A 19,799-nucleotide genomic window follows, 5' to 3' on the forward strand; every position below is an offset into this window, starting at 1 on the left:
TCATCTCCTGCTCCTCTCTTGCTTCGTCCAAATACCAGATGCCAGTGTTTGGAACAAAAAGTGAGTTTTGGAGTTGCGTTTGAAATTCAAAAGAAGCCGTAGTATAAGCAATCAGGAACAATGGGGCCTCACAGACGCGAGGCTGGTGCTTTCAACTAGGGGAGGCAGAATCACTTTCCCTCAGCTTTCATGTGCGCCAGAGGTCATGCTATCAGTGTCTTTGTGGAAATAGGAGCCGAAAGGCCAGAGGGGACCGCGAAGAACAGAGACTGCAGCTCAGTTTAGCTCAACATAAAGAAAAGACTAGGGAAGAAAAAAAAACAAGTTGATCATCCTCAACAGAACTGGAGAAAGGCCTTTTTTGTCCTGTGATATTGATGTGTTGGGTCAAGGCTTTTGAAAATAAATAAATAACATTGTGCAGACATTATGGTGAATGTAATTCAAAGGTGAAACAGTGTATATTCAATTTAAAAATGCAATCATATCGTGGAAAAATAGGGAAATAATCAAAAAGCAAATTTGGCTTTTCTTGTTAACATGATTGTTACTATGAATGCAAAAACTGCACTGCCTGATGCAGATTATTACGTGATCTATTAGGCCTAATATAAAAATATGTCTTAGTATCCAGGCTGTCTTACTTTGGCAACCCTTATTTACTTTTTTTTGCTGCCACTCTCGATGCCATTCCAATGGAATTTCACAGCCTTCTCAAATACTGATTTGGGTAAAGCTATGTTATGACTTATGTTGTGCCCCCCCCCTAATAATTAGCATTAAAAACGTATACTGTATTTGCACAAACATAAACTCAATTTAAATCCAACGGATCCTGACACAGGAAATCTCGTTCTGTTGGTCATTTTAAGACAGGCATGCTTTTTTTTTTTTTTTTACTTCCATGGCTGTACACTTTATTCCATCTGAATGAGACCTCAAAATTTCAAAACTCTGATGATGAATTGACATTACATGGGAGAGACAAAATGCTAACTTATAATAAATCAGGCTAACTTCTCAAAATTTGAATAATTCTGTCACTGCAAACGAATATAACAGTGGGAGACTGTTATGTCTAGTTCCGGCGTGCACAGGCAGCAGACAGGCACACTGACAGTAGCCGCCAGTCACACTGACTCTGTCCAAGGCATGGAGATACAGTATACATAAGAACTGGAGACTACTTCCACTTACCGGTTCCAGGGATTCCTATGGGAGCTGCTCACTGGCACATGAAGCCTGCCATAGAGCTGCCATGCTCGACTATGGGGCTTTTTGCCACCAGAGACACAAATGTAGGTGGGTACAAAAATGTGAATGAATGGGAATAAAAATGAAGAAAAAAACTTATATCTTATGTTGGGCTAAACGAAAAAAAAATGTCCCTGGAGAATAATTAGTTCAGTGTGAAGACTTTTTTTTTTTTTTTTTTTTTAAGTACTGTCCAAAATATAATTTGGCCAGGGTAAATTCATTGTTTTGAATGGACTTCATTCAACAAAGATGGCATGTTCTGACTACAACATTTTTAGAATGTTGTCAGGATGTTGTTGATGGAAGGTTACAAAATGGTTTTTCCAGGAATGTCCCTGTCATGTTACATGTTAACAAAGATAGAACATGCTGACTGCAAGGTGCAAAATGTTTTCTCAGAAATGTTCCTGTAACGTTCTGACAACACATTTTTATAACATTGTCAGGACATTGTTGATTGCAGGTTACGAAATGTTAGAGAATTCCAGGCTGATATTACCATAGCATTTACTATATGCAAAGATCCGCACCCATATACACTATGACCCGGCTATTCTTTTTTTTGGCCCCAGTAAGTAAGAGTACTGATAAGTATGGCTTTCTTGAAAAGAAAGCCCTGTGTAATTTGAAAAGCCAACCATGCATTAATTTCAGGTACAGAATGTGCTTCATTCCATGTCCACATGTTCAATATGTTGCTCTCTGTACACTGGCTAGTTACAGTATGCACAGCTAATAGCTGCACTTGAGTCATGTCAGTGAAACATACATGAAGTGATGCGATATTTATGAGTCAGAGGGTGTCTTGTGACATGCAGGTCTAATAGCTTTTATGGCAGTCACAGATTAATGTGTGAAAGGTAACATTTTTTTTAACCTTGGTAAGTAGAGCTCAAAATGGAACTAAAAACCCTCAAGAAATGAAATGACTCACACAAGTATTTTCCAATGGTGTTTAAGTGCATAAAAGAGAATGATTCAGTGCATTTGTAGGATAAACTTGTGACTATCTGTATGCCATTACAGTGATCAATGATTAAGACAGTAGAGCCTGCAATGTTTACTAAATATTTCTTATAACAGTGGGGTGAGTATTATCTTGCAAAACGAAGAAAATATTTAGTTAATTTTGTTAATTAAACCAGGTTTTTCCCATAATGTTTATGATGACTTAAAAAAAAGTCATACAACTATTTACATGCCCTTGTAGGTCCAATTTGAGAACAGATTCTTAACCCTCCTCTGGCTCAGTGAATTCCGACAAGAGTAGATTACACTTTTAAAAAGTTTTAACAGAAACAAATGGTGGAAAAAAAAAACCAAAAAAAAAACGGTCAAGCCTTGAACATCATGTATTGTGTGTGATGCTCTGTCTGGATTCTGTGTTGATGATGATGATGATAATAATAGTAATATTATAAAATCTGACTGTTTATTAAATCCATGCGGTTAGATGAGAGGTACTTTTGGGGAAAAAAAAACAAAAAAAAAACACTTGTTCTAAAGGCCAGAGGGTGCTGACTGGTTTGCTGACTTGAGGTGCAGCTTTTCTGCGGATACATCAATCCTGGCATTAGTGCTCTAACACCCTCATCCTCCTCTGACACGTCGGTGACATCTGCTAGAGAGAGAGTTTAGCCAGAAATAAATAGTGCAAACCTAGAGTTAGATATGAACAACTTTTCTTTTTCTTTATTTAACACAGACATTTGCCTTCATTTGCCTTTTTTAAAAGCTGAAACGCTGTAGTCTTCTAAGTCTTAGCTGGAGAATGGAAAATTACACTTTTGTGCTTTTTCCGATGCCCTGTAGCTGCCCTTTTAACTTAATCAAATACAAAAGAGCAACCCTATCATGGCCATCAAGGTGAGAGTTGGAAATTTGATGCCCTTTGTGCAAAAACTAGCGCATTTTTGAGATGAGCTTTGACTAGAGAAATGTCTTTTATGGGCTGTACTTAAATGCGATGTATGCTCAAAATATGCAATCAAAATCTGTCTCTCTAGCTTTTTATTGTGATGAGAAATGCATTGCCATTGTGATACATGCAAACACACATACAACTGGACAAATCTACACATGGGCACAAAGACTGTGTAAAACAGTGGTAATTTGTAAATTCATGTAGGTTTCTCTGTCACCAATAGAATTGATTCTACATTGACAGATAAACTAAAATGTATAGAAACACAGTTGTTCATGATGTAGGAAATAAGCCATGTCTTGCATACTTTATTTAGCAATAATTAAAACAGATATGCACGTTTAGATTTTTTATTTTTTTGGTGTTACAGTGTTTCTCCTCAGGCTACTTTCAGAAACTCATGAAAATGTATACACTGCAATGTATCATGTTAATAACCACAACGATCATTTCTCCTAAATGTCTTAGAGCTTTTAACAGCTTTATTGGGTTGTATTACCTTTGCTTCAGGCTTGGGAACACAAATCCACAGCAACACAAAATACCATCTCTCTCTCTTTCTCTCGCTCTATCTCTCTCACACACACACACACACACACACACACACACATATATATATATATATATGCATATCTCTGTATATCTGTGTGTGAATTCTGTGGACATTAGTCACTGACACATTAACACCTACCTCCTAAAGAGTGTTTCTGAACTATTGGACAGCTGTTTGGGTGTTTCTTTTTTATTATGGTGAGAATTATTTGGTCATCAACTGTAGAGGTCTTCCTTGGCTTCCAGACTCTTTCTGTTTTCTGAGCTCACTAGAGCTCTCTTTGTTTTTAATGATGTTCCTAACAGGTACTCAGCGCCTGGTGATGCCTGTGGGTCATAGACATCAAGCACGTCATTACACGCAAAGTACTAAATGTGACCACTTTCATTTACAAAACATTAATGTCCCAAACATTCTTGTGCACTGAAATGGGTGGCTATGTATTTGCACTTTAACCACATGTCAATTGTTTCATTACAAATGTAAAATTGTGGAGTACAGAGCCATATCAAGAAAAAAATGTTTTTGTCCCAAGCTCACTATATACCACTATATATGTATAAAAATTCCCTTGAATAAAAGGGAGAGTGAGAAAGTGCACTTCAACCATATACATATTTTTTGGTTACTAATCTAAAATTGTGGCGCACAGAGCCAATTTAAGAAAAAATATGTCTGACCTAAACACTACGAAGCTCACTGTACATAAATGCTTACCTATTTAACCAGCCTCTCTCTCTTTCTCTCTCTCTCTCTCAGCTGCAGCGGCTGCAGCAGCAGCTGCGACAAATGCTGCCCTTGTCGAGGCCATGAAGGTAAAGAAGATCAAGCTGGAAGTCATGGGCAACTACCATGGCAGCAGTAACCAGCACGGAGCCGACGAGAACGGGGACTACGGCTGCAGCGTGGGTGAGTACCCCCCCCACCCCAAACAAAGCACCCCTACCCCCCTACACCTTAACTGTATATTCTTTACACCCTCTAACAAAGCTTGAAATGTCATACACTTGAAACCACATCCGATTGTCCCTGGGCCAAATCATTTTGTCATTAAAAAAAAAAAACTTTCAAATTCAGTTTTGTCAGAAAAACATACACGTGAACAGAAACAAAGCAATAGCTCAGATTCTGTCTTGCGGAGAAAATAGAACTGCTCACGCACTAACAGTGCTCCCAAAGATGACATTTCATCTCCATTGGATATTCGCCAAGTCTGTGAATCACATATCAGAATGTTCATTTATAGTGTAGTCTCACAGGTGAGCATGATAGTGTAAATCATATGTGGGTAGCGTTGTATAGTGCATTGCATTCTATCTACTTTCATCTGCTCAGTACATACACTCTCAGAAAAAAAAGGTTCTTTGACCTATCTCTATAGGGGAGTTTTTCAGTGAATCCATGAATTGAATACAATAATGAAATACAATCCCTACAATGGTGCATAGTGAAATGTAATACGTATTTGCATTTCCTTCACGCAAATATGATACGCATTTAGCACACCATAATTAAAAACAAAACGCATATTGCATTTTATTTAATTGCATGCTCTGTCAATAGCACTCATACTGAAATACAATCCGGGGTGTATTGTTTTTCAGCATGCATTGCATTTCGCTCTGTGACCACTGGGTGCCGCATGGAATTTGACCCAATGCCCCCCCCCACCCCATTGACTACTGATAATTCATGTAATGACATTGGTGTCAGAAAGAGCACAAATATGGGCAAAGACAAGCTCATTTAAGAGCTAATTAAATTAATTAAACTATCCTCATTATTTATTTGATGTACACGTATTTATTAATGTATGATTAGTTTTTGTCATCGTCTTTATGCAAGGATGGAAATACTACTAATAACCTTTTTAATAACTGTATTAATAGCAAAGTCAAATAATGTAGTCAAAATAATTTGGTGGAATTATATCAGCATGATAGCATCTTGAGTTACCTATGCCATCTATTACTAATGTGTTAGTATTAATTCACTTGTCACGATTAATCACCATGAACAATGGGATCAACAAGAACATGACGCTATGGCGTCTTGTTCCAATTTGTATCACTTTTTTTTCTGTCTGTTTTACCTTTATTTAACAAGTGAACATCTCAGACACAACATTACTCTTAAAATAGCCTCCTTTGGCTTTAATTACAATTAAATTAATTATGGAAAGTCTGTCCAATCATTTTGCTACGTGGGAGGTGGAGATCTGGGAGGGAGGTGCAGGGGTAATTAAATTGAGTTAAATCTCATCTACCTTAAGTTATTTATTTATTTATTTATTTATTTATTTATTTTAACCCCAGGTAGCCAACTACCTTTAGCCTGTAGTGCAAGTAAAATAGGCACTAAAAAGAAGAAGGAGTTAGGCTTAGGTGTGCAGGGACAAGTAAACATTGTGGCAAGAAGGTTACTCGCAGTGAGAAATTGCAAAGAAGCTTAAGATTTCCAGGTGCAGTGTTCAGTACACACTCCAGCTGATGGGCAGTAATGTTAACAGGAGCAGACCAGGAAGATCAAGAGGTAGTGGACAAATATCTTGTGTTGTCTGACAAGAGAGATCATAGTAAAACTGCACCACAAGTACAGGAATAACTCAATGCAACTAGAGAGGTTCTTCTGAATACAGTGAAATCGCACCTAGGATCTGCTGGTCTGAAAAGATGTGTATCTGTGAAAAAGCCCTAGCTATGCGCTGCTAACAAGAAGAAAAGACAGTGGGTCAAGCGCCATCAACACTGAACCAGGCCCATTGCATTTACAGAGTTCACCAATGCTCTCTTTTTCCCCTGAGTTCAGTGATTCAGCAACTGTGATCTGCTGGTCTAAAAGGAGGTGCATTGGTGTGCTCTGTAAATGCAATGGGTCTCTTAGGCCAAGGAAGACCTCTACCATTAATGACGGAAGAACCCTGTCCGACAGATCAGAAACAGTGTTCAGGAGGCAGGTGTACTACAAACCCCCCACCCCCACCCCCACCTCCCGGTCCAGCATCACAATCTCGATCTCGAATACCCCTCCACCCGTTCTGCCACTGGTTTGGGCCTACCTTTGTGTATTGCATTTAATTTTGTCATGAAAATCACACACTGACGTTGAACAGCAATGAAAGACCACTCTGTAGTTCAATAAATACAATGATGAGGATTGCTTTGAATTGTGTCACATTCTGTTCAGCACCCAGTGGTCACAGAGCAAAATCCGATGGTGTATATTACATTTAGCCTTGTCACGAGAACTGACGTTGAAAGAAAATGCACCCCGTGTTGTATTTCAGTATGAGTGTTATTGACAGAACATGCACTGAAATACAATGCAATCTGCTTTTTGTTTTTAATTATAATGTGATAAATGCACATCATTATGTAAAAATCAAATGCACATATGTATTAAATTTCACAATGAGCCACTGCAGCGATTGCATTTAATGAAGTCACTGAATATCTTCTATACATTTTAGTTCCTTATGGAACCCCCTATGGTATGTGTGAAAAGTGTGAAAGCTGCCAGATTGAATAGTTTTGCCTGACAAAGAACCCTTGAACTAGATAGGGTTCCCCTGTGGAGACACAGAGGAGCCTTTTGGAATCCTTTCTTCTGAGTGATACAAGAAAGCTGGATGTGTATTGTTGTTCTTTCCAGATTCATTATTAACCCACAAAAACATTACATACAAATAGATAATAATGATACTTCATCTGAAATTCTTTTAACTGGAAATGCACTGACAATATTGAAATCCTAAAGTTCACATATGAAATGCAAACAACTTATTTTGTATCCTGACTAAATCTACATAGGTGTGGCAGTGGATAACACATGAAAGTTAAGCTGACTGGAAGAATATGGAGAAATATGAGCATGTTGAATATATGCCATTTATCTAATCTTTTCTCTGGAATTATGTTGCATTTTTTACTGCTTCACCTTGCAAATATACTGTAATGTAAAATTGTAAACACGTTCCATCCCATACTTGCTCCATAACATCAAAGGTCCTGAAAGTGTGGAATACAAGTTGGAATTGCTGGAAGTGTTTGGCGCCTTATATTTTGAAAGCAAGGTCTATACAGAGATTTAGCAATCCAAAGGCCCGAGGACCAGATCATGTGGTCAAAAACATGGCCTCCCATCCATGTGATTATGCTGTTAAAACAGTGAGTGAAAGTGCGGAAATGAAGGCATTAGCACTCTGGGTTAAGTACACAGCAGCAATGCTTCCCTCACTCATCCACAATCGCTCGGGCTCTTTGAATATTATATTTGCTCGAGCAGATGAGGAGCTTGTTGGCATGGAGATGAACGGGCCGAAGATGCGCGAGCAGGCGTTTGAAGGTGACCCCGTCACCGCATTTGGACAAATCTCTCGCTCCCAGAAACGCTCAAAATAAATCATTAAAGTGAGCTGCTGCCCGTTCCTGGATTTAAATCGCCCCAGATTTATGAGTTTGACTGAATGCTCGGTCTGGTCAAAGGATAGATGCGGAGACAAATGACGTTGGGTGCTGAAGCCATCCTGATATTGATTGCCGGATACCGCTGCAATCTTGTTTATGTCAAGCACTCTTGTGTGACAGGGTGGCAGACAGAACATGCATGCAATAAGGAGGGCTAACATTGCGATCTCTATCCATGCTCCTCGGAAGAACATCTCATCTCTTCATCAAATCATTGCGACTTAAATTATTCTTTTTTTAAGGGGAGTAGTTTCGTTTCATAAACATGTTTGATATGTCAGCAGATTTCTGGATTTGTGCAAAACCAAATGAAAAAAAAAACATTAAGGTAATGGATGTGTCTTATTTCCTGGTTATCCCTAGAATAGAATTGTAATAATAATCTGAATTGAGAATAGTCATTTTTCAGATATTTTCATTCACAAATTTGCAATTACAATGTTTAATAAATCTGGCTTTTCAATAATGCATTTGAGTATTCTTAAAAAGATATTGATTCTCATCATATTCATGGTGTGTTTTCTTGACTAATTGACAACCATTTGTGGATGTTAGGGTTTGTATGCAAGTAGACCGTGGAAATTGACAGTACGCAAGTTGCAAAGTGTGCGACTTTTTGAGGGAAGTAATTTAATCTATGATTGAACCTAGCTACAACACACCCACTGATAATATACTCAGCCTAATCCAGCCCATTTTTCATGCTTTGAGCGGTGCGCTCCTCACCTCTGGTCACAAAAATACCAAAATCTAGCAGCCACACCCAGTGCACATCTGCGATGCGCCATTGACTGTGCCCATGCACCATGTTGTTCAGTGCTGGAGATAAATCACTCATGTCATTGTGTAAATAAATAAAAAACTGTCATTTTCTCCACTAATTGAATATCCAGTGCAATCACACTTGTCCATTTGCATCAGCCTTATCAACTATAACAGGTTAATGGCAATTATTTAGAGTTGCAGACTGACTTTGATCCATGCAACAGCCTGAGAGACAAACACATGATTTTATCTACAGTTAAATGGATAGATTGGTATTTAATCCCCCCATGATTTTAATAATGTACTCAAGAGAAGATGGCGCTCTGGGTGTACAGTGTGGTTATTTCCATGGATGTTCATGAAAATTCCTGGAACTACTCATGAAATCAAAAGATGTAATTTCCTGACTTAGAGATGAGTAAATAGTGCTCACTTGCCTACTGTTAAGTTGACCTTAACCAGAATCCTTAAAAGAAGTCTGATAACAGTACAGATCTCATGTTTACAGACACCTCTCTGTTTCAGGTGAAGAAATGCCTTTATGAAGTAAAGTGTGTTTGTGAGACCTTGAGAAAAGATTAAAAAAAAGGAGGAAGGAGAAAGAGAAATCTTACTCTGTGGCCACTGGGTGCCATTTCAAATCTTGATTCTGTGCCACGGAAACTTTAATGGAGCTCAAATCCTCTTTGTAATTAGATGGGGGAATTGCGTGTATCATCAGGCAGATGATGCAGGGTGTAACAAACCGATTTTCTTTGGAGGAGGGGAGAAACGGAGATCTGCGGCAGAAGCTCCACCAGGTGTCTGCTGCGAGGGAGGTATAAAAAACAGGAGGGAGAGGGAGCGACAGAGGAAGAGAGAGAGAGGGAGAGAAAGAAAGAGGACGTCATTGCATGGTGCACAGGGTCATCCCATTTTGTCTGTCAGACCCCCTTGCCATAGGAGGTCGATGCTCCAGAGAGATAACTGAATTGAGTCCACAGCTGTAAGCTCAGAGGAGCTAATTGGTCCTCATCTCTTTGTCCCATTCATCTTCATTTTCGAGCAATTACGGGCAATTATGTGTGTTCTCATGTTGGGAATCAACCCTTCTTTTAAGTCAGCCAGTTAATATTGTTCCTGTTTCTGGTGGGGGGGGGGAACATCAGGGTGGACAAAAATGTCAGAGAATAAAGGTTCTGAAAACTTCCCATCATTCAGGAGGGGATCCATACAAAGAGTGTAAGTGATTAAGGAAAAAAATAGACAGGTTGCCATAAGCAGTGAATGTTTTGACAGCCCTGAGCTGCAATTTCAACTGTCTGGTTTATTTTATTTTGAGCACGTATTTTTATAGTTGTTATTTATTTATTTATATATTCATTTACGTAATTAAGAAAGACCATGTTGCTCATGGGTAAAGACAACATCTGGGATTTGAAGCCGCACCCCCCCTGGACCACCTCAAAAGCATGGGTACTCACATTGTAATGAACATACATTCTGGATTCCATCACTGGCAATTACATTCACTTAAGTACATTTTTGCATGAGGACAAATTTCATTCCTTCCTGTAAGAGGCATGGTAGCTTAGTCTGTGGCTCCCGCTGTTCAGTAATGGGGGATAATGCTTGACACAAGCTATAGCTAGCCTTGCTATGACTAGCTAGCTCCAGATGTGTGCTCATTTAGCCATTATTTATATGCGACCGAGCAAGCCTGATGTTATTTTAGCTCACTTTGTACTTGGAACCCTGCTGATAATAAATAACAGCTTGTGTACTGCTAAACTGCCTTTTTATTGTGTTGTTCATTCAGACAACCCTACCACGAGATGGCCCTGATCTCTACAAACATGCTATTCTCTGTGATAAAACATGGCTTTCCAGTGAATGATAAGAGCCACGGGCCCAGTACCATTTACAACTAAACCTGTGATGTTCTCTGTCATCTTTCTTGTTTTTAAAAAAATATATTTTTATCAGAATCTGTATGCTTTGAAAAATGTACAAGGAATGGCATGATCTGCAGGGATTGTGCTTATAAATTAAAGCAAGGCAGCATACAGACATAATGAGCGATTCAACATGGAATACCCAGAATCCTTCTCTCCTGTACGTCCACTGCAGTGAAATGGCGTACTGTATTTGTCACATATCGCACTTTCTCCGGTGTAAAAAAAGTGAAAACAGGCCCTGCAGGTTCGAGCTGTGTCGCTTGCTTGTTGATTGGGATCTGTTTGGTCACACAGTGCACCAGCTGTCATCTCAGCCTGACTGCTGTGATTTAATTAGTCTGTTTATGTCCTTTCTAATAATAAAGCCCTCTCTGCGGACGGTCAGAACCAATGAGGGCCTCTCTTTGTCAGAGCTGGTGCTACCCAGTGCTGCATGTGGACGGTGTTTAAAAGGCTTTATTCCCTTTGATGATACTCTTCTCTCGTCACCGTCGGTTTGTAGGGAAAGCAATCAGCAAGGACCAGGGCTCTGTAGCAATATACTACAGCAAGCAACCAAACCTATTTATTAAACAAATATGTAAACACATTTTTTATTCAAATGAATTTTGTGCCAAAAATAAAACGTGAACAAATACATGTGTGTGTGTGTGGGTGTGGATTTGTTTCTGTATTTGTTTATACGTGGTTGTGTGTGTGTTTATAATTGATTCTGTTGGAAATATTATTGAGGCACAGGCCTGGTTTCAATCAAAATTTTGCTTTGGAATAATTGCCAAAAGTGTCTTTCAACAGCATAGTTTTTGAAAATTTGAGTTTGATGACTGCTGAACCTGCCAAACTGTTGGAAAAGTGTCTGAATTGTATTGGTAATCATAGTTAAGGAGAGATGTTGATTGAACCTCAGGTTACATGTCATTTATTTAGGACGTTTAATTTAGGTATTTTATGATGTTCCTGCTTTTTTCCCCAATGAGCTTACACACACACACACACACACACACACATATATATATATATATATATATATATATATGTATGTAGTCTCAGTAAACGTACACAGTCCATCAAAGAAGTAACATGTAGTGTCTAAGGGGTACATTTTTCCTGATTTGTTTGCGCTGAAAATTAAATTTCTGTTGTAATGAATTATAAAGCAATACTGAGTCACAATGGACAGAGCTGGAGTAGACTGGGTTTTGACAAGACGAGGGGTCTCCCAGGCATATGAATTGAGACTAATTCTATTAGACAATTGCAACTGCAGTCGACTGATGACAACAGGCAAGCCTTGTTCATTTAGCATAATTTCAAAGATAAATTGGTTATAATTTAAATGCATTGTGTTCAGTTGGTCATACTAATTCAGTTGTCATTGATAGACAAGTATCGACATAAGACTGCATAAGCGTAAGTACGGATGTACATCACAGAAATGTATCTCACAATATGAGAATATGAGAATAGTTTATATATATATATATATATGATCCACATCAAGGGATCTTGATGTCTGTGTTATTTGAATTGACGAGGGCATAGTATGTTATCATCAGCAATGGTACTGTTGTAGCTTACCGCTGTCTAATTTGGTTAACTCTCTATGGCAGATGCACAGCTTAAAAATTAAATGACCAGTTGTCATGTCTATCCTAATCAGCATCTGACTACTTTTTTTCCTTAATTGAAGGAATCCATTTTGAGATGTTTGACTGGGTGATGATGCATACTTCTGACTGTCCCTCTTTTGCTAGTCTCTGTCAGGTTGAATTTACAAGTATAATTGTGTGACCTTTGGAGCAATGATAGGAGAAAATTTGAAGAGACAGTGTCACTTGGTGTAAATTTGAAATAAATGTTACTTATGGATCATAAGCATATTATTTTTGTTACAGTAACTTTGTATGTCCTGTAATTGCTGAAGATTTAGCCATTTATCAAATCCTTAGTCTGTTTTAGAAAAGTTTCACTGATAGTCAAGAGCTAGACTAGGAATTAAGAATGAACTCTTGCCTAACCTCTCACCATTTGTAGCAGCAATAGGCAGGAGTATAGCACAAAATCCTGGGCCCTATAAATAAGCAGTCTCTGTGGGCCCCCTTCCTCTCTTGATCCATGTCTCTCACGCACCATTCCAGGCTTTTCAAGGGCCCTCCCCCCATTCGGGCCCTGGGTAGTCAGTCCCACTTTTCCCCCCACTACGACGCCCCCGGCAATAGGCAAACCAGGGATGTCCCAGCTTAGACCTTGGTCAGATTCTTAGAAGGAGGTTCTCTGCGAAACATTTGTCTCATAGTTTGTCTGAGTCACGGCTATTCACCTTAAGCCCACCTTCATTGAATGAATGTAAACCAATGGTTGGCAATTATTGCAACTAGTGCTTTGTCAAGGCTTTGTCAAGGCTTAACATAATGCAAAGTGAGGTATAAGCCTGCTATGCAAGGCTAGCTGATAACTAAAATGAATAATTTAATTTTTCTTGGTGTTCATACATATCATGTCATCATAGGGTGTCCCTTAATTATGTAGGAATGAGTGAGGTGTTGAAGATGGATTTGTCAAATGATTTTACATTTTAATTTGTAATATGTTTTTGTTGAGAAATTCTGTAGGAGTGCCTTCAAGTACCGTTAAATATGTATTGTATGTCAGTAAAATGTAGGAATTGTATTTGGGTCTAAACCCTGTTTCACAGTTCACTTTGCATTTATGACCCATTGCAAGCTTAAGATACATGTCTTGCAGTCGACCATTTCACAGGGCAGGCGAAAAATGTTAGAAAAACGATGTTAGACACTATCCGGTCAAAATTGAGTTTGTACCAGGATCACATTCCTGAAGAACAGATCTAACATTCACGTAAATTTCAAAATTCAAACCGCTGTGTAAACACAGTATGTGAAATTTAGTTAAATATTGGGAAGTTAGTCCACCAGAGTCTGATAGACGTAAGAAATATCTTTGACTCACGTCAAAGTGTGGGAGTCCTAAACAAAGCTTTTGTGTGTTCAGACATGTTCGTCATTGATTTCTTTAAATATTTTTGTTGGTCTCTGTGATTGAAAGTTGCAATATAACATGATGTGTATTGTCATGAAGTGTTCTTGTTTAATGGCAGAAATGGTCTTCTTCTTTTGTTCAAGTCTTTTTTTATCTTCTTGGTCAGCGCAATATAACATAGTTGTTTTGGTTTTGTGCCACTTTCTGAAACAGTTGGTAAACAGCGTCTCGTCAACTGGACAGCATTTTTTTGTTTTTATCGTTTTTATGATGGGTGGTTATACAATATAACTACCTAATCAATCTCTTAAATATAGACTGAACTAGGTTCTGTTTTATATCCTTCAACTTATTCAAGGCTCAAACATTTAGTTTAGTAACCAACTTCAATCATTTAAGTGCTGTTAAACAGTCACATCATAGATGGGAGTGTAGGGGGAGGGTATTGGGACATTCCATCAGTCAATTTGCTCAATTTTATTGCTGTGGCATTTTCACACTAAAAAAATATTGAGCCAAAGAATATTGCGCGTGCAAAGCTGTATCTTGTGTGTTCTGCAAAAACACCCTCCTGTGAGTTGCTGTTTATGCAATACAACATATATTTATCTCATAATTTCAGCTAAAAGGAGGCCATAAACTAATTTCAAAAGCTGCGGAAATTATCTCGAAGAATGTCATGTGCAACATATATTGGGGTTTCCAGAAAGGGCTAGGGGCAGAATGGTTAGATCATCGAGAGGGCCAGTTTTTCTAGGTAAGAGCTTACTTTTAGGTTCTTTACTCAGCACTGGAATAATGTTCGCATAAATCTCAGTAGAGAAGGATTAGCAGCCGTTTGTCTTGTTGCGGACATGTTTCGATTATAAAATATTATAATCATCAAACTGGGGTGTCAATTTCAGCCTTCCTTTGGCAGGGGGGGCTGCTTAGTTATTTCTTTTGTTATCTCTTGTGGGTTTACTGATTTAGTCTATTTTCTTTTTTTTTTTGCATCAAAGTGCAAAGTCTAAGCCTTACATCAGTATACGGGTTCTAGCCCCGCACCTTGAATCAATGACCGATAAAAGCAATAATTTTAGACAATGTTATTGTTAGACGCCCCGCATCTAATTTCATGGCCGTTGGGCTTTAAGGGTTTAAGGTTGAATTCACACCATGTGAGAGTTTTCTGTGTGTGGGATGGACCCCTTGCATCGTGCTTAATAAAAACACTTCTAAAAGTGCATGTTTTGCTAGAAGTGCATGATTTTTTGAATACAGAGTACCAAAGTGAGAGCAGTGCAGTTTGTCCCAACTGTTAGAGTGTTACCAGAAGCATACAAACTTAAGAGATATTACAAAGTTAAAAGAATAAAGAAAAAGTTTTCTCTAGTATCTACCCAGGATTTCAGATACATTTATTACATTTCTAATTCATATGCAATGACGGACTGGGATCAAAAAACGGCCATGGTAGTTGTGACAGACAGGACATATTTTGATTCCCAACACCAACCACACCATTCAGTAAGCCCTACCTCTATGCTTACTGTTGCTATGTCCATCAAGCTTTTTGTGTCTGACAATGTAAACAAGGCAATCTCAACCATGAAAGCACATGACCTACCAGATGAAATATTTAATCATTTTTGGTGTGTGTGTGTGTGTGAATCCCTCGGACAGCTAACTTAAACTTATATGGCCACTGATCACAGAATGTAAACCCTTACAACAAAAAAAAACATGTCCGTGTGATTACATATGGTTCACATGTGTACAACAATTTATATCACATGTCTTTTGTCCTCATTATGACATGTGGAGCACACTCTTCATGTTAATGAAAATTTTGCAAAACACATGGAGCACATGTTTTCCCATGTGCTCCACATGTTATTATGTGTTGTCACTTGGCATCCCTTGACAAATATTTCATGTTTTGAAAGTCACTTTTTTGCATACAGAATCATGTGAACACTGCTAACAAACACAAAAGTTGAGCAACAATGAGAAATTATGCCAAAACATATTGAATCTGTAAAAGCTAATAACTATCAGCAAAGAAAAGTAGACTATTATTCAAAATATGAAGTCAAGGGTTTAATGTAACTTTATCAGAATCAGGTATTGAAGCCTGTATGAAGTATGAAATGGAGTCAGACAGTAGCTTACCATGTACTTTCATATTCATTTTTGATTTCATTGCTTTGTTTTCTTTGCATCTTTGCTTAGTCTAGCTTTTGTATTCATTTACCTCTGTTGCAGCAAGGTTAGGCAGTGTCACATGGGGGTAGCTATGGCTTAGCTTGGTGGTGGTGGTGGAACCTTTGCTAGCCATTTCTAGCCGGCCTCAGTTTTCAGTTTGTTATTGATCCTGCTTTGTTAGGTGCAGAGTAAATCCATAACACAAGCATGCACCGGAAGCAGAATACCAAAAATAACAAGTGTCAGTCACACAGAGAAAATAGCCTTAGGTTTTCTTCTTTTGACTCCTCCCACCAGTACTTGGGCTTGGTATCCAGGTACAGACTCAGCTCTGATTATGACGTCGTTGGGGAAGTGAGGATTTAGGAAAATATGTTTAATTTCTGAATCCAGAGGTTTTAAACAGCTCTCTCTGAATGTCCAGCACTCTGTATGCCGAACAGAAGTGCATCAACAGTTAAATCCCCTTACTTATCCAACATGTTAAATACATTTAGTTGATTTAATTTGCTTATTATCAAATATATGAATTATAAATTAAATTGCAAAACATGTTGATTGGCAGGGCAACCCGTTGGATCAACCTTTATCAAAATGTACAAAAAACATGGAAGTTTACTTCTGCTTCTAACAATAGAGGTGATATTTGTTGCCATAAAATTGTTAAATCCAGCCTGGAAAATTTTTTTCCATGTAAAACAACCAATTCACACCACGTTGTTTTCCACTGAAACTGGAAAATATACGGATTTCAAGTATTAGGCCTCTACAACCTTTGTCTGTATAGACATCGGTGTGCATCCTTTTTGCATTCTTTAGCCACACAGGGCCTCTGGCTCAATAATTTGGATGTCCTGTGTTCCCACCAGAAGGTAATACAACCAGGACATCGCAGTTTTGTGTAGAGATAAGACCTGCAACATGGCTTTTAATTGTACCAAGGATGTTTAATTTGATGTTTCTGGAGAGGAGAGCAGGGAAAGTGTTCCTGATCAAATAATAAAATATTATTGTCTGTTTCTCAAATGTAATAATAAAAAACTAGATATCTGACAAGGCCCTAGCTCAGGCCTATTAATTCATTAATTATGCTATCTCAACACCCCCACTCCTCTTTGCTGGTTCAGGCTTGTTTTTGATGACGAGGTTGCTTATTGTCTCCTAAGAGTTGAAAATTTGGTTCGCTGAGCTGCACTCTATTTACAATGATAATGACTTGCTAATGAATGAATGAATGAATGAAACTCATTGCCCCAAAGGGAATTTGTCTTACACTCAATGAGCTCAGCATAAAACATTAGGAGGATGCTGCATGTGATGCAGATCTATTGCAAAATGCATTTATATAAATGCAAGTATTGATAAGTACTTAAGAGTATTTAAATGTTATTTAAGCATAATTATGGACCCCCATCTACTGCTATTGCTTTGGGATTTTGCTGTGGTAGGTATAAAATAGTGAGTGAGATAGCCTACTGCTACAAAAACCACAATAGATTCAGCTGACTAGAGGATGAGTCGAACTTTACAGGAAATTGATTTTAAAGTGAACTTTCAACCTTTCTCTTTTTTTTTGTATTTTCCTTTGTATCATGTAAGTAAGCTTTACTCAGATACTTAAGTGACTTTTAAATGAACAACTTTATTCTTACTTAGTAAGAGTGACTTTGTCAACCACTACTTTTACTTGGGTTAGGTATCTCTGAAGTAGCAGTACTTCTATGTAAGCATTTTGAGTACTCTTTCCAACCCTGTGTATAAGTCAGTGGGGTATGCATAGTTCTTTTCATGTACATTTGTATAGACTTTGATTAATCAGTTCTTTCAGTTAGTTCACTAGACCTCATTCTCTATTCCTGAGTGTTTAGCACAAACATGCATTGTTTGAAAGCCTACAAACCTATCCACAGCCTATCCAATTTGATTCAACTCCAGTGCAGATGTTGCCTTGAGCTTTCGGACTTGTTCCATAGCACCACTTTTATTCCCAATGCCTTTCCAGAATTAGATCATAAACGGGTTTTCCAACCGAGGCTAATTAAGTCCATTAGCTCTCTTCTTTTAAGTGTCCAGTCTTGGCACTGGGCTCTTTTGCTCTGCCAGGCGAAACCCTGATAGCTGTTATTTTGAGAAAACTTTTATGAACTTTTTTTCCAGTTTAGCTTTGCATGGAACTGTTGCGCCATGAATTCATATTTAGTCTGGGATCAAAGGAGTCCTTTTCCCCCATACTTGTTCATTTGCTTAATTTCTCTCTTTTCTCATTTGGGGATAAGGGTGTTTTAAATCAAAAACGGGGGTTTTCTTGGTCCAGGTATGTGACTGGTCTAATAATTTTACTTTTATGTCAATACAGATACAATTCTACGTGATTTTGGACATAGTTAAATTACACACATGGTAGGCTACTGGAAAATGTAGTTAAGCTAGTAGCTCTGCCCAGCACTACATAGAACACTACTACACTCAAAAAAATGTTGGATAGTGGTTGCACACAATATTATTAAGTAGACTACTTAAGTAGATTAAGTAGAAATCACAGCAGTTCACTCACATCAGTTGGTTTCTTGAGCAGGAATAAAATCGAGCAATAAGGTGAAAACAGAAAGCAGCAGGGCTGGTTTTAGCCTGCTATATTAGGGTTGGCTGGTAAAAATAATAGGTGGGCAACTTGGGCGCAGTGGCGTCACTAGGGTTGGTGTCACCCGGGGAGGGCGGGGTGCTGTTGGATGCTCTCGAGAGGGGGGGAGGGTGGGGTGCTGGCGGGTGTGGGCGCGAGGAATTGTGTGTTATGCATTCATCTTTGAACTTTGATTGGGTGGGCAAGACGCACGTTTGGGCTATGGGCAGACCACTCCTACCCATAGCCACCGCCGGCTGTAGAAAGCAGGAATTGTGGCTCTCCATGTTCACAGTTACAGACACCTGACTGTGTTTATTTAGTTTCTTTATGGCCACCACGGCCTTCAATAAAAACTCATGGTTGTCTTCTGTAACAGTGCATCACAAACCTCTATGGGTATGGTAATTAGGGTGAGTCAATCTACTTCACCCTTTTTGCCATGTCCTCTGCCTACACAGCCTCCATGGATACAGTTAATTTATTCTGGGAGTTCCGGCAGTTGTGTTCAATGACCTTTTCTTAATACAATCTTAGTCATGTGTATTGACTGTTTTTTTTTGTTTTTGTTTTTTCAGTTTCATCCACAGTTAACGCTTTTTTTTTTTTTACATATGAGAATTAGCTTCCCAAATGCACATATGATTTCTACCAAAAATGTTGAAATTAGGAGTCTGTAATTAGGAGTCTGTTTCAGACATGGAAGTCTAAAACACTTAATCATAAAAACTGGTTGGCATATTTCAACACATGAGGCAGAATATACATTTCACAGCCTGTAATAATATTAGCCCATGTAGTTCAGATGTAAACTTGAAATTAATCAATAAAGCAGGAATATAACACATGCTAATGCAATGTGGTTCAGTGCTATTGCGGATTACACAATAATCTGCAAGGTATTGCAGTTTTTTTCGCAAATGGCATAGTGTGGTATACCTACTTTTAGAGCAAAAACATATTTTGTGTGTCAAGTTGTTAATTCTTACCCATAAAGACAAGATTAACTATGTCCACTTGGATTGTTGTGTATAACTCTGGAGTCACCTTTTACAATATATGGCATATTGCAAACAGCAAGCATTAATGC

The 19,799-nt window shown here is 38.4% G+C and overlaps 1 protein-coding gene across 1 annotated transcript in view; it reads left to right on the forward strand.

Moving 5' to 3' along the window:
• The window catches only part of LOC135250526 (dachshund homolog 1-like), a 102,557-nt gene that overhangs the window by 55,488 nt on the left and 27,270 nt on the right, over positions 1-19,799 (forward strand). Inside the window, exon 3 of the mRNA XM_064326882.1 lies at positions 4,494-4,643. Within this exon, the coding sequence (XP_064182952.1) occupies positions 4,494-4,643 (150 nt within the window). The remainder of the gene's footprint in view (positions 1-4,493; positions 4,644-19,799) is intronic.

This window comes from Anguilla rostrata, chromosome 3 (genome assembly GCF_018555375.3).
Source record: "Anguilla rostrata isolate EN2019 chromosome 3, ASM1855537v3, whole genome shotgun sequence".
Taxonomy (NCBI): Eukaryota; Metazoa; Chordata; class Actinopteri; order Anguilliformes; family Anguillidae; genus Anguilla; species Anguilla rostrata.